We start from the raw sequence: 15,463 nt of genomic DNA on the forward strand, positions 1-15,463 counted from the left end.
GAATCTCCAGTATCCAAACGCTCAGATACTCAATCCTCCAACGCCTAACAGGTCAGATACTCAAGTTCCCAGTACCTAAACGCTTAGATACTCAAGTTTCCAATATCTAAACGCTCAAATACTCAAGCTTCCAATATCTAAGCGCTCAAATACTCAACCCTCCAGCACCTAAACGCTCAAATACTCAAGCCTCCAATACCTAAACGCTCAGATACTCAAGCTTCCAATACCTAACCGCTCAGATACTCAACTCTCCAGTACCTAAATGCTCAGGTACTCAAGTCCCCAATATCCAGACGCTCACACTCTCAGGCCTCCAATACCTAAATTCTCAAGTATTCAACTCCTCAGTGACTCAAATACTCAGACTCACACTCTACACCCCAAGCACTCATGAACTGGGCTTCTCAAATGGTAAGTATCTCAGTCACTTGGGCACACATCCTCGAGTTCATCTGACCCATAAAGATTCTTCTCCAAATCGCAACCGAACGAATTACTAACTCACGAACTCAAGTCCATTTGCAAGTGTGAACCCCCCATCCACTTGCAACCGACCGGTCAGCGTACGGTGCGTGGTCGCACGGGTCATTCACTTTCTCGCGATGATGAAACTTCTTCGCGCCGATTTTCGTCGCCGTTATTGCTGACACGCTCGCGATCCGCAAAATATTGGTACGCCCCATCGAGCCCCGCGGTTATTTCACGTCGAAGGCATCGAGCGCACGGATCATTGTGCAGCAACAGCCCTCCCAGGAACGCTCCGTGGTTGCTTCAAGAACGACCGATATCCACGGGCCATCGAATGGAAACGACTCGGTGAAGAAGGGTGGTTTAAGGATCTTGCGTACGTAAGTACCGTTTGCAACTTCTTCTGCCCGGCCAATGTATCGGAACGGGAATCGAACGATGCACAAACGCTGCATCTTTACAAGCAGTTTGAAATCTCTAGTACCTTGGGAAGCGTACTTTCCGATACAGATACTTTAACGACCACTGAATTCTAACGTCACTGTAAAGTACCATGGGGTCCATTATTCACGGTCCCTTGCCAAGTTGTTGATAATATCGTCACGTTTCCCTTGTCTCGATACAGGTTTTTCACGAGCCCTTCATCATGGACGGCGAATACAGGACTTCGTCCTCGAAACTGGAAAAGCTGCCGAGAATAGAGGCCCAGTGTTGCGTGAATTTGACACCGCCGAAAGCTGGTACGGGAATACGTCGATCAGTTTCACTGGTCTCATTTATTCGCCGCGCGTACCCTTCGGTCCTTTGACGCTTCGCATTCACATCGACCTGACGTTTATGAAATATTTATGATACATTCGATTTGCGTCCATTAAATAATAGGTCCAGCTGATTCAAGAGTCAACGCGAAACGAGACAGAAGTCTGAGCGTTCGCGACCATTGGGATTTCTTCAAACAGTACAGACTGAAATTCATGACGCATCTTTTCCTCGGGATATCGATAGTGTTCATTGCTGCCTCGGTGATATATTTGACAATGACATCAGGTTTGTGAACGATTCTAATAAATTATCAACAAATCCAAGTGACCGCAATTTGCTCTAAAGTTACGCGCTACCTTAGTTTTACAGTATTCTTAATTTATGTACCATGTCCAGAGGCGGGCGAAATTTTTATTTAAATGAAATTTCGAATAACGAATAAATGTTAAAAAAATATATCGTCATTCAGTAGAAATATAATTCTGAATAAAATGAACAAGTCTCAAGACCTTTACGGAACGTGTCACAATTCTAATCCTCCTAATAACAAATATCCCGCCGTTCTGCAAGTTTCATAGAACGCGTTAAGCCACGACCCACTTCAATCTTTCACAGATTACTTCCAGCGATGCGAACCAATGTTCGAGATCATGCAGCAAGGCCATTCAAGGCCCGACGTGTCGCTTTTGGACAACCAACAGCTGGACGCAGAACGCGACGACTTATACAAATTCTTCTACAGCAATCAGGTGCAGAACTGGAGCCCCGAACTGCGATCGCTGTTCAAGAAGTCTGCGGCAGACGCAGTCGGGAATCGTCGGAAACGAAACGTCGAGGCGGGTCCTTGCCAGCAGAACAAGGAGCACTGCCAGACGGTCATCCATTCGATGTGGAAGATCGTCAGCATCGTCAATAACAGCATGCCTCACCTGCAGGCCCTCGTAACAAATTTCTCCAGCAGCTCGAATGAGTCCAAGTCAGAATTCATGGAGCTGGTTAAGTGTCTGCAGTGCAAGAACGACTCTATAACCTTCGTCGACGAGTCCGGCCCCGGGAACGACGGCCATCCCGTGACTGTGGAGCACTCCGATCATGGTCGAATCGAGAACAACGTCGACGTCGTCACTAACTTGCTAAAGGACAAGGTGAATAATCCGAGCAACACCTTCAAACAGCCTAATCCCACCACAGAGCATACCCGCGGGATCGTTCAGGAACCGACCATGTCAGCTCTCGATAGCCATCAGGTCCCGAGTCAGAAGGATGTGGAAATGCGACCCACCAAGGCCGACGTCGCCGCGTACGAATCAGCGTTCGCCAAAATGGAGGTGATTAATGCAACGGCATCGTCGAACGCGGAAGAAGCGGCGAATCAGGCGGACAGAATCGATGATATGGAGCAGACTATGCCACCCACGAACGCGACTGGCACGCCAGACAGAGGCAACGTGACGAAAATGGCGAGCGACGCGGTGCATCCTTCCGTGCATCCTTCGGTGCAAGGTCAGACGGAACAGAGTGAGTCGAGTGCGAAAGCTGCAGACGACAGATGCATTATTTATCACGCTCCGGCGCGTTTAGAACGGCTAAAGTAGGCGCATTGCTGTGAACATCTAAGTCCCTATTGTTCCTTTTATATGGGGTCCATTTTGACCCAGAAGTAGCTTCAGAACTTGTTCTAATATAGAGTCTGTTTTCCCAAAGTAGCGAAGCTAATTGACGCTGGCTGACGTAAGTAGAGCCGCGTGGGTCAAAATGGACCCCGCGCTCGCTAGGCGAGGATTAAGAATTGCGCTGTTGGAAAAGTCTGGAACACTGACTGGTCTCTTTTCGGGGAAGCTTTATCTCAGCATCCTTTCCAGGTGTGAAGACTCTCAGGAAGACAGCTGGTGTTCATACAGCAGAGAGGAGGATCGTTTCCAGTGATCGTTTCCAGATGCTGGGGAACAGGGACACCCAGGTGATCCCCACGGCAGAGACGATGAAGTCCACTCAGCAGCTGCAACTGACGCCGACCATGTCCTGGATGCCTTACCAGGTCTGCTTCTACGGGCCACAGCCGAACGGAGGTGCTGCGCAGCAGTCTGGCCCAGGGCAAATCATGTTCCCAGCGTCTTCGCCAGGCGCCCCTTACCCCGTGTCGATGCCTCAGCAACGACCTGGACCGCATAGTGGTTTCAGTCAGGCGCCCAACTATATGCAGGTGCAGGCGCAGTCGGTGCAGATCCTGCCGACGCCACAGGGGTACCCAGGGTACACTGGGCTGCCTGGTGGACAGAGAATTGGGCCAACGGGACCTGGACCGCAGAATATGCACATGTTCCCTGGGAACCAGGGGTCTGCTAGCGGTGGTGGCAGTAGCTTTACGAAGTCTCCATATTACTGCACTTATATCCCTGCGCCGACGTTCCAGTTCCCACCTATTCCTGGGGTGTCAGAGTATCAGAAGTCTGCTGTTGCTTCTGGGGAGAAGAGCGAGGCGCGGGGTATTGGAGAGCAGAGCGCTTTTGACGATCAGAAGCCACTGGGTAAGGATGGTCTTCGTAGTGATATGTTAGAGGTTTAGGTGTTGCTAGTGAGGTTTAACCCTTTCGCAATGTAGCACTGAATGGAGGGTCTTTAAACGGTAAAAGTCGTGGTTTGTTATTTTGTTATGAATGTGTTATGGTGAATGCTTTTCTTTCGGACAATGGAGTTTTCTTTGTGTTGCACAGAGCACTCTCAGCCGTGTCCCTTCGACAGTATTCGATGTCGCGATGGTAAAAGATGCATACTGAGATCGGAATGGTGTAACGGTCAGGTGGACTGCAACGACGCCAGCGACGAGACTTTGTGCTCTTGCAGAAATCGAATCTCTCGAGACCGACATTGCGATGGATACTTTGACTGCCCTCAAGGGGAAGATGAACTGGGCTGCGTGGGTAAGAGTATTAGTGATAATGTGATATTTTAAGAGAGTGGCACTGTAGCGTGTTAGAATCTTATGACTCCAGTAATCTGCGGTTGCAGGATTCTCAAGCTCTAAAGTTTAGAATCCATACTCAAAATCTCTAGAAATATGGGATCATAGGGCTCTAGATCCCTGTGATTCTACAACTCCAGAATTCTAGAGTACCAGATCTTTAAGATCCTAAAACTCTCGAACTCCAAATCTCTAGAAATGTAGGACTCTATGTTTCTAAAGCTCTATGATTAGCAACTATGCTACTCTAAAGTTATAGAATCTTCAGATCTTTAGGCTTTTAAGGCTCCAGAGCTCTATATCTCTAGAAATGTACGATTGCAGATCCCTAGACCTCTGTGCTTCTACAACTCTAAAGTTCCTGATCTTTAAGATCCTAGAACTCTCGAATTTCAAATCTCTATGATTGCAAAACTCTAAAACTATAGAACCTCCAGGTCTGTAGGTTTTTAAGGCGTTACAGCTCTATGTATGTCTCTGGAAATGTAAGATTGTAGATCCCTAGACCTCTATACTTTTACAACTCTAAAGTTCCAGATCTTTAAGATTCTAGAAGGTCTGGGTTAGGAAATTCTAGAGCTCTAGGTGTCTATGATTCTGGGATTCCAGATCATTAAAATACTATACAGCAGTCTAGTATTCTCGAATTTCAGGTTTTAGCATTCTATAAACCACGGCATCCTATAATTCCAATATTAAAATACTCTAATTAAATATGATCAACCAATTTTCATGTATTCGTGGCTAAAATTTGTCGTCCATATGAAAAGTACATAATAGAATTCTACAACATCGACGGAGTAGCACTTACAATTAGCATCACTCGCAACTCCTTCCATATAAACATCGAATAATGTTATAAAAAACGTCCAAACATGAATTATTAAAGATGTAAACCATCGATCGACAGCCTCCTTCACGTGCCAGAACAAATTTTAGCGTGGAGAAGAATCACACACTTAAATTAGGTAGTCTCTCATCGATCGTGCATGCTTTGCACAAGATGGCACCAGCCATCACGATTTTATTTCCCTCACAGAGCTATCTTATCTGCGAGAAAATGCGCACTTTACGAGCGCGACATATGAAATCAAAAACATTTAATTCTGAAAACGAAGTTTGTTGCCTGAAAAAGATATTTTCTAAAAGCTTATTTTTCGCAGTTTTCTATATTGAATTTGTTCTGTTTTGGTTTCTTTATAGGTGCAGATTCTTTAGGTTGCCCAAACACGACATTCAGTTGCAACGATTGGAGCAGGCAATACTCCGCCAAGAATTGCGTTCCAATTTTTCAACGATGTGATGGAATTGAGCAGTGCGCCAATGGAAAGGATGAAATGGACTGTAGCATACTCACGCCCACGTACCTCGAGGGGAAAAACGTAAGCAACGATCTTTTCCACCGATAATAATCTGTAAGTTTCTAGTGTTGTTCAATAAAATTATAATCACCAGGTATTCACGATTGGCTACACCGAGGGATACCTCCACAGGAATTACATGGGTCAGTGGTATCCTGTTTGCACATCCAGTGATTCTTCGGCTATAGATGCTTGTGTCTCTGAAATTGGGCCAGAAATGAGGTACGCCATTAAGCACCCAAGTCATTAAGTGGGGGCTATCAATTTTGAGCTTCTAGTCCCTTAGAACACTTAGAAACGGGATTGTTGGGACCACTCTAGGATCTTTGTCGAATCTGAAACCTCTGCGCTCCCTAAGATCTTCCAACTTCTGAAGTAATTTTTAGAATTCTAGAAATTTTAGAATTCCAGAACTTTTGGAATTGTAGAACTTTTGGAATCTTAGAATTTTTAGAATTCTAGAACTTTTGGAATCCTAGATTTTTTAGAATTCTAGAACTTTTGGAATCCTAGAATTTTTAGAGTTCTTGAATTTTCAGACTTCTTGAATTTTTAGAAATCTAGAACTTTTAGAATTCCAGAATCAGAGAATTGTATAACTTTTGGAATTCTAGAACTTTCGAAATTCTACAATTTTAGAATTTGTAGAATTCTAGAATTTTCAGATTTCCTGAATTTTTAGAAATCCAGAACGTTTAGAATTCGAGAACCAGAGAATTCTATAACTTTTAGAATTCTACAACTTTTAGAATTTTAAAGTTTTCAGAATTCTAGAATTTTAGAATTTTAAAGTTTTTAGAATTCTAGAATTTTAGAATTTTTAAAATAGATTGAACTTTAATATCACGAACATCTCTACAACTTTTGTTAACCTCTAGTTTCTCTACTACCCCCAAGCCACTCAATAACTTAAAAACTTCCAAAACCCTAATAATTAATACAGTTCCTTAGATTTCTAAAAGCACCTAGGATCACTGAGTACTTTTTAATGCTTCAAGTTCTCAGCATCCTCGGCGCCTAAAAAATGTCTAAAACCCTCAAGCTACGACTACATGGGTAGATGAGATCAAGTTGGGAGGTATTTAAATAATACCCCCCAACTTAATCTCATCTACCCATCGCATACCCAGCCTCCAAATAGCAACCTGAAATCAAGATACACCACAAATACCTCAAAATCTCGTTACAGCGGGGCACCAGAAATAAAGATCCACACTCTGCCGAGCAACATGTACCACGGCCCATACCTGGCGGAAGTGAACAAAGAATTAAAGCTAATCCCATCCTGCATGAACACCGCGGTCTACGTACGATGCCCACAGTTTCCTTGCGGCACTACAGTCCTTTCCGAGACCAAGGACCTGTATGCCCCGCCGTGGTTCAACGAAATTACAGAGGAGCTCGGTCTGAGAATGAAGGAAAATGGCAGGAACGGTACCGAGGAGGACATGGTTGGCTCGCAATTGCGCGTGGTCGGTGGACGCGCTAGTCAACCGAAAGCGTGGCCATTCATGGTGGCCATTTACAAGGACGGTAAATTTTACTGCGGTGGCGTCATCTTGAACGAACTGTGGATCCTGACTGCCGCTCACTGCCTCGATGGGTAAGGATCCGTGCCGACAATACGCGCTTCTGTTTGCGCAGAAGGATTTGGTGGGCGATCCTAGCCATCTATCGAATCTTGATGTTTTAACAACAGAATTCTCTCGAAACGCAGGTACATGCACCACTACTATGAGATCCACGCGGGGCTGCTGCGTCGGTTTTCCTTCTCCCCGATGGCGCAGTCCAGGAGGGCAAGGTACACCATACCGCATCCGCAGTACAACGCCGAAAGCATGAACTACGACATCGCAATGATCAGGATGGACGATCCTCTGCGCTTCAATCGGTGGGTGCGACCTGTTTGCCTCCCCGAGGCTGACATCTTGGGCTACATGTGGAGACGGAAGCCGGATGCGAATTCCACTTGCGTGGCTATAGGGTGGGGCGCCACGAGGGAGCAGGGGCCAGATCGTGAGGGACACTTTGAATTTGGAGTTTCCGTGAGATGAGTTAGGTTGATCTAGGGCTGACTTTCGCATTTCTTCGCAGCTGACCACATGAGGGAAGTCGAGGTGCCTATATTGGAGAATTGCAAGTACGAGGTCGACAAGAACGAGGCGGCCATTTGCGCGGGGTATCCTCAGGGAGGTCATGATGCCTGCCAAGGGGACAGTGGTGGTCCACTTATGTGCAAGTACGTGGCGATTGACTCGCTATTTCTCATACTATAAACTGGTATGCTAGGGTTTCTTCGATGTGGGGATTTTTAAGGGGTGGTTCGAAAGGGTCAGCTTTCATTTGTTTAGCACTGAGGAACAAATTACTTAATCCTACTACTATAGGTATTTGCATTTAAGCAACTTAATAAATTGTTGTGTGTATGTTACGTACAGAAACCCGTATTCAGAGTCGCAATGGTACGTAGCCGGCATAGTCAGCCACGGGGAAGGATGTGGTCGACCAAATGAACCGGGTGCATACACGAAAGTCAGCTACTTTCTGGAGTGGATTCAAGAAATCACCAGTAAGACATCTCGATCTGATTATTATTACCCGGTGGTTGAAATCGGAACGAGTTCCGGGCCTACTTTGTGGATGAATGTCTTTTGATATTGGACAAGAGTAGTCCTATTACTTAAGTGGTCTGTCTGTATGTATACCTAGGAGTACTACATAAAGCAGGCTGTACAGATTACGACTTCTCTGCTTCATATTTGGGACTTCGAATAAAGGTCTCAAGGTTTGAAGAAACCCATTGTTAGGCTGAATTAGAAAATAGGGACTGATGAAAAGTCCTCTGGAGGTGCTTGTCAACGAACCCACCCAAATTACCAACTACTCCAATTTCCAGGTGGCCAAGGTGTGCCCCCTCTGAGGCGGTCTCCTTTGGAAAAGTGTCCTGGATTCAGCTGCGGAGGAGGCTTAGGAAGATGCCTGCCTGCCGAGTCGCGTTGCAATCTAATAGTCGAATGCTTGGATGGGGACGACGAAGTTAATTGCCATCGTTACCCAGATTATTCTGCACACAGGCAATCTAGCATACCTAGCTCCCAGGTTGAACTCGTGCCTACTCCGACCAGCAAGTCTTCTACGGTGACTGAGGAACCGCTGAGCAACGGTGGGTCTATCACAAACACCTAGCACGATTATAGATTCATCTTCGATCCAGCTTCCTCTTAACCAGGGGCACCCAATCTGAGGACTCGACTTTATCTTTTCTCTGACCAAATTCCGCTTCAGACACCACACCTCCCGATGCAACTGATCATCCTGCGTCTACGGAGGGAGGAGTTAATGATCTGGATGATCCGAATCCAACGACAGATCCCTCTACTTACACAAGCACCGACACTTTACCAACAACCGCAGTGACCCCTACGGTATTCACTTGTACAAGGTGAAGATCTCCCTCCAACGAAGCTACCCAAACGTCTCTTCAGGCAAATTTCCTCATACCCACGAAATTAACAGGTTGCTCCAAAGTATCACGATAGACAGAAGGTGCGACAGAGTGGTGGACTGCGAGGACAGCACAGATGAACTTAATTGCACCTGCAGGGAGTATTTACTGAACCTGAAGCCAACCGCCATATGCAACGGCCACGTGGACTGTGACGACAAATCGGACGAGGAGAACTGTGGTAAACGATTACTCGAATCTGACGAATATTCCAGAGAACTTTCGATTGACAATTGATTGCTCGTTTTACAGAGATCTGCTCCAAGGACGAGTTCTTCTGCAGAAACAGCAGAACCTGCATCCCGATGGCCAAGAAGTGTGACGCACAGTTCGATTGTAAATTCAAGGAGGACGAACTCGACTGCTGTGAGCTATTCTCGTTAAATTCTTCGTTATCTCGGGGGGCTAATTGACAGTGGGAGTGTGTTAAACGATTTAGAGTGTCAGGCTGATGGGATGTCTAAAGGTTGCTGTATTCTATTCACAGTCGCGCTGACTAATGGCCGATCCGTGTACCTGGACGCAGATGACAGGCCATTTTTGAACATGCAAGGGGTCCTCACGCGATACGTCAACGGTGCATGGCAACCGACGTGCCACCGTCCGGGGCTACAAGAAAATCAATCCACGGTCACGCTGATCGGCCGGCACATGTGCGAGTACTTTGGATTCGCGTAAGTGTGGTCTCCATCGTTCCTTTCATTGAAATCCTTCGCTACTTTTAATGATAGGGAATGGACAACACATTAACTCTTAGAATACTATGAAATTCATTTTGGGGTTCTCCACTGGAAGTTGCCGAAAAACCAACTCCACGTGTTTTCCTGTACAAGTTTATTGTAAATGCAAAATGGTCCACCGTAAATACAGGACACGGGGGGAATATTGACCTATCAAAAATGGTCCGATAGGGATCAAGTGCCAATCGGCAGAACTGTACAGATTTTCAAAAGCAAAGTTTCACTTGGTGTATGCTTTGGAAATTGTTGCAAGTAAATGACTCCAGGAGCCGCGTTGTTTTTCAAGGAACCTGCTGTCGTCGGAGTCCATCAACGTGAAGAATTCTCAGCTGGAGACTGTGGCTTGGAAGAAGGGAGAGGCGACGCATCAGGAGGAGCCATCAGCGACCTCTCTAAATAACGATGATAAAACCTGTACCGGGCTGTACATTCGCTGCAGACCGGTTCTGAACGGTAGTCTGAGCACACACCTAACTGTCGATGAGGCAACCGGAAGTCATGTCTACCTGTGGCCGTGGCTGGCCGCCATCTTTGTTGATGGAGGTTATCGTTGCTCCGCGATACTGCTGGACAGGGACTGGCTGCTTTCCTCCGCGAAATGCGTCGAAAATGTCAGGCAAGTGCAGTTATCTTTCACTTTAGAATTCCCTGATGTCCCGGGATCTCGGATGTCACACTTCTCAGTTAGAAAATACCACGCGAACTCTCTTGGAACTTGACGTGATCAGGCACTTAGGTCTCAGAGGATGTGTTTAATGTCGAACACTTTTCAAATTTTCACGGACCATGTTTTTTTATTCAAAGTTTATTTGTTAGAGAACAGTGAATGAAGTGTGAAATATTTTCAGGCTGGACAGGAATTATACGTCAGCCGTGTTTGGTTACGGTCCCCTATACCGATACGTCGACGGTCCTCATCAGCAGGCGTCGATAATCGATGAGGTGCAGTACGTGAATAATTCAGTGTCCGTTCTTTTGCATCTGAAGCACCGGGTGAACGTCACTCGTCACGTTCGACCTCTGTTCCTCGAGAAAACGTAAGTGGACACAGAGGCCGACTGTCTTTCTCAAAATCCTGCACAGAATTATTTATCGAGCGCATTTCAGGATATATCCTCCGGGGGTGAACGATACCTGCGTGGCAGTTGGAACTGACGATCGTCTCGAGACGAAATCCGTCTTTCTGCGACCTGTCCTGCAAAATTGCCAGAGCTGCCATCGATGCTTCGTTAACACTTCGACATCGGAATGCTCGGTAAAGTCTCTCCAATCACTAAAACAGTGTTTCCCAACCTTTTTTGAGTCTCGATCCTCTTTTATAATATTCAAATAACCTGTGACCCTCCCCACCCCCCCTCCCTCTGTATAAGGTAAGGTAAATATTCCCTTCCTTTCATTTATGAAAAATCAGTGTTACGTTATTAATAAAATATGGTAATGTAACCGTATTAAAATAATTAAGTGATGAAAATTGTCGAGTAAAATTGACCGTGGTCACCCCCCAGGCAACACTTCGCGACCCACAGGTTGGGAATCACTGCATTAAACAATTACACGACTGAACTGAAATGATATATTTTTATTTTCAATTTTATTCCATTTTCATTTTTTCATTTTTAATTTTTTAGTTTTTCATTTTTCTTTTTTTCATTCCTCATTTTTCATTTTTCATTTTTCCATTTTTCCATTTTTCATTTTTCATTTTTCATGTTTCATTTTTCCATTTTTCCATTTTTCCACTTTTCCATTTTCCCATTTTCCCATTTTCCCATTTTTCCATTTTTCCTATTTTCCATTTCTTATTTCTCATTTTTTCCATTTCTTATTTCTCCTTTTTTCCATTTTTTTCATTTTCCACTTTTTCATTTCGAATTTTCCATTTTCATTTTTCTTTCATAGGAGTATTTTTGGTATATTATGTATTTATATATATTTCTTTTCTTCTCACAAAGTGTTACGCATGCTTGTTACGTAATGGCTTTAAACCCATTTATGCATATTAATAATAATATTAATAACAATAATATACTGCTTCGACTTCCTAAAGACCACCGTCCTCAGAGAAGACACTCACTCTCTATAATTTTTCAGGGAAATCAAACGTCAGATTGGAGTGGAACGATATTCTGCCTGGGCAAGAAAGGATGGTACCCCTCAGCCGCGTTTCAGAACAAAGCTGGCTACTGCAGCTTCCAGGACACGCAGGCCTTAACGAGCATCGATCACATAAACCCTTATCTGATGGAAGCCATGGGTAAATTCGCGCCCAGTTCGAGAATTATTATAAAACGAATTTACAATTTCTATATGAAAGCTCGTTTAACTCGAACCTAGATGGCGCGAGATCCTCGGTAGAAGCAAGATGCGATGGTTTTCGATGCAAGGTCGGCCAATGCATTCCTCAGAATCGGGTCTGCGACGGTGTGCCCGACTGTCGAGACGGTATGGACGAAGATCCAAAGTACTGCGAGGAGATTCGTGGAAACTGCAAAAACAGCGTGGATGGTTGCCGTAAGTAGCAAAATCTATACCGGGCGAAATTATGAGCGAGAAAGCATTGTTTCTAAAATATGGAGGATTAAATAGATTGCAAGAGGTCCGAGCTGCGCTGCAAAAATGGCGAATGCGTTGATAAAAGCGCATTCTGCGACGGAGTTAAGGATTGCACCGATGCGTCGGACGAGCCTTTGAAATGCACATGCGCAGAATATTTGACTCTGACAGCGCCAGAGCGACTGTGCGACGGTTTGCAACACTGTCTGGATAAGACTGACGAAGCCCCAGAGGTTTGCCCCTGCACAGACACCAGCTTTAAGTGCAACATGTAAAATGGATTATATTTAAATATTTATTTATAAGATGGGAGTTCAGGGAGATCTACTGACTCTGGGATTAATTATTTAAGTGCTCTAAACAGTTTGTCCATTCATTCAATTCGATGTTGACATTAATCCAACTGAGTAGGCGAGAAATGTGTACTAAGTTATTGAATTCAGAATTTCTTCCTTGAATAGCACGAGCAGCAACGATTTTTGCATTCCTCGAGACTTCGTATGCGATGGGAGCGAGGATTGTGCGGGAGGTGAGGACGAGGGGGTGTGTAGAGCGTTGAAACAATCGCCAGATGACGGGTGAGTTGTAGAGTATTAATATTGCTAACTAATTCTTTATTAATTTATATCCTAAACTCACCTCTGAAGTTCGGTCCGTAATTAAAGAGTCTTGGTAGAAAATACTGAAAGTGCCAAAATTAAAAAAATTTAATACTATACTTGAAGGGCACGGGGAAAAGCAGGGAATGTCACAAAACAGCTTCATCGAGAAATTTAAGTTTTAATCCTTTAGGCCACCGGTAAAGAAGCAGGGTCCAATGAATTTAATTTTCTTATATAATTGTTTTCTTAAATAATTTCCTGTTTTACCTTAACGACAGAAGCTTGAAGCCTATGCTTAGGTAAAAAGTGAGGACAGTCTGCATTTTGTTTCAGAACACTGTGACCATTTCCTATTTTTAATCAGTATACCAAATTTTTAGCGTTATCTTACGGGAGTATTTGAACTTTATAACTCTTTGTGGTTCGACAGTTCTGTAGTCCCAGTTGGGGTTACAAAAATGGACGTTCCTCGTTTTCTCCCCTTCACTTATAGTATAAAATTTGATTTTTGACACTTGCAAGGGAACATCCCAAACCCGGAAATTCAAAAATTCTGAAACTTTGTGAATATGTAGGGAATTTCCTCCTGGTTACAACGCAATTTTTGTTTGCTGCCCAAATTCACTCTAAGGGGGTGTAATTGACCCCTGAAAATCCGATTATTTTCCGACTCTGTGTTATAACTCGTGAACTGTAAAATATTTTTTTACCAAATGGTAGATCAAATTAAAAGCAGTAACATTTGTCTTGAAACTTTTTTTCTGTCCCTTACACTTCGCGACTTACAACACAAAATCGGAAAATAGCAGGATTTTCATGGGGTAATTTCACCCCCTTCGAGTGAATTTGAGCAGCAAACAAAAATTGCGTTGTAATCAAGAGGAAATCCCCAGCATATTCACAAAGTTTCAGAATTTTTTTTTTGGTGTTCGGGATCTTCCCTTGTTAGTGTTTTCTACAAGGAGTCTTCAATTTATCTTATTCCTTTCGACATACAGTCACCAACAGATTTGTTAAAAAAGAATGGTAACAAATACTTATTAGATTTTGAAATTTACTATGCTCCTATCTGTGTAGCTTTAAATTTCGATACAGAGAATAAAATTACCTACGTGATCTAGACGAGTGCATATAACAGTCTTATTTAAAGAGAAATTTGTAACTGACTGTAGTTGACTTCCAAGCTCTAGTCGATGCAAGCAACGTGAGATATTTCGAATTATAGAGTTGGATCTGGGGAATTAGTTCGTCGAAGTTACGGAATATGGCACTCAGAATGTTTCCCAAGCCCAGTCACATCGGAAGAAGAGGTATCCACATTGTGCAAATCGTTGGGCTACTCGTCAGGGAGTGTGAATAACGATGCTGTCCCCACGGAGGAGCCTATGGTCCCTAATCAAGATAACTTTTACATGGTCAAGATAAATAACTGGAAGTGGTTGCCTCTGAAAGACGATAAGCCAGTGATATCTTTGGTCAAGGGCGATGCAAATTGTCACCGAGCGTTCATCAGCTGCGTGTAACACATTCCTATTAATACTTAAGCACTGGAGTAAGCATAATCTACGCAACTTCATATTTATTAACGAGATAACTGTCGGGCTGTATAGAAACATCGAAACTATTTATTGAGAAAGGGGAAGATCACTGTAATATAACTATTTTTTAATAAACCTGTATATTACTTCCGCGCCTATGAGAAGACAAATCCAATAACTATTTCCAAGCAGAAAATTAATCATCCTATCCCCCATCGTAAAAGTGCGATTGGAAGCTTATCAGCGATCTTATTTACGACGTTAAGTTGTTTAGCCACTAATTTCGCTGTGCTTATCTCAGCGCCAGGTGCGCGTGGCATCGGGCGAATTTTATCAGCAAAGATTGCGATCCAATACAATCTAGTCGAACCACCAGGTTCGGAAAACGATACAGGTGCGAGTTGAAAATCGCTCGGCAAATCTCTGCCGAGCTACTGCATGTGTCACGTTCGAGATAACCGTACGGATTAGTCACCCAGGGAATGTGAATGGGCAAGCGTTTCCGATCGACAGCGTCCGAAGGCAGTCCGCCAGGAGGAGCAGGCGACAGTCGTTTACCTTCAACGGCTGCGACCCCATTTGCGACATTCTTCCCGCCCCTTCCCTGTCCTTTCCTTGCTTCTATACTCCTCTAGAAAGTGTCCCGCATCGACTCAATACTGCTGCCTCCACGCAGCGCCTGAACCCCGCACTTTTTATCCGCTGGTAGACGCGGTTGCGTAACCGAGCTCACAGTTTCGGTATAGGCATACCGAAGCGCTCGACTTATGGACAGGGGTCCGGAGCAAGTTCCTTCTGACCAAATTAAAGTATCATTCTGATTTTAAGGAAGAACAAATTCCTCGGAGGACCTTAGATGTTTGAGAACTCGGAGAACTCATTATCTTCTCTTCGTTTGCAGACAGAGTGATTCCCACCCAGCGATTTCCTTCTCCAAAGGTTGCCAAGTAGAATATCACGCTTGCCGGG

At 44.3% G+C, this 15,463-nt stretch overlaps 1 protein-coding gene across 3 annotated transcripts; it reads left to right on the plus strand.

Moving 5' to 3' along the window:
• Positions 1-577: 577 nt before the first annotated feature.
• Ndl (serine protease nudel) lies at positions 578-14,672 on the plus strand. Of its 3 annotated transcripts, none has more exons than XM_076824931.1 (25): positions 578-851; positions 1,097-1,223; positions 1,354-1,518; positions 1,849-2,736; positions 3,096-3,761; positions 3,948-4,154; positions 5,414-5,577; positions 5,651-5,778; positions 6,746-7,159; positions 7,274-7,572; positions 7,651-7,795; positions 7,995-8,125; positions 8,453-8,719; positions 8,842-8,998; positions 9,073-9,242; positions 9,314-9,427; positions 9,549-9,735; positions 10,088-10,417; positions 10,650-10,838; positions 10,909-11,056; positions 11,893-12,055; positions 12,136-12,312; positions 12,388-12,625; positions 12,816-12,932; positions 14,182-14,672. In XM_076824931.1, exons 2-25 carry the CDS (start codon positions 1,118-1,120, stop codon positions 14,477-14,479), a joined length of 5,868 nt encoding a protein of 1,955 aa, XP_076681046.1. In that variant the 5' UTR covers positions 578-851; positions 1,097-1,117; the 3' UTR covers positions 14,480-14,672. The 3 variants fall into 3 exon arrangements, with proteins under 3 accessions (XP_076681046.1, XP_076681043.1, XP_076681045.1); XM_076824928.1 differs by having other exon boundaries at positions 581-851; positions 1,849-2,751; XM_076824930.1 differs by having other exon boundaries at positions 586-851; positions 1,097-1,211; positions 1,849-2,751.
• Positions 14,673-15,463: the final 791 nt, after the last annotated feature.

The sequence above is a fragment of the Andrena cerasifolii genome, chromosome 13 (assembly GCF_050908995.1).
Source record: "Andrena cerasifolii isolate SP2316 chromosome 13, iyAndCera1_principal, whole genome shotgun sequence".
NCBI classification, from domain to species: domain Eukaryota; kingdom Metazoa; phylum Arthropoda; class Insecta; order Hymenoptera; family Andrenidae; genus Andrena; species Andrena cerasifolii.

Bases quoted from the DNA above. Each gene is read 5' to 3' on its own strand.
- Ndl (XM_076824928.1), top strand. From the start codon at position 1,118: ATGGACGGCGAATACAGGACTTCGTCCTCGAAACTGGAAAAGCTGCCG. The intron at 7,160-7,273 runs GTAAGGATCCGT...CTCGAAACGCAG, and splicing joins GCCGCTCACTGCCTCGATGG to GTACATGCACCACTACTATG. The intron at 9,428-9,548 runs GTGAGCTATTCT...TTCTATTCACAG, and splicing joins GGAGGACGAACTCGACTGCT to TCGCGCTGACTAATGGCCGA.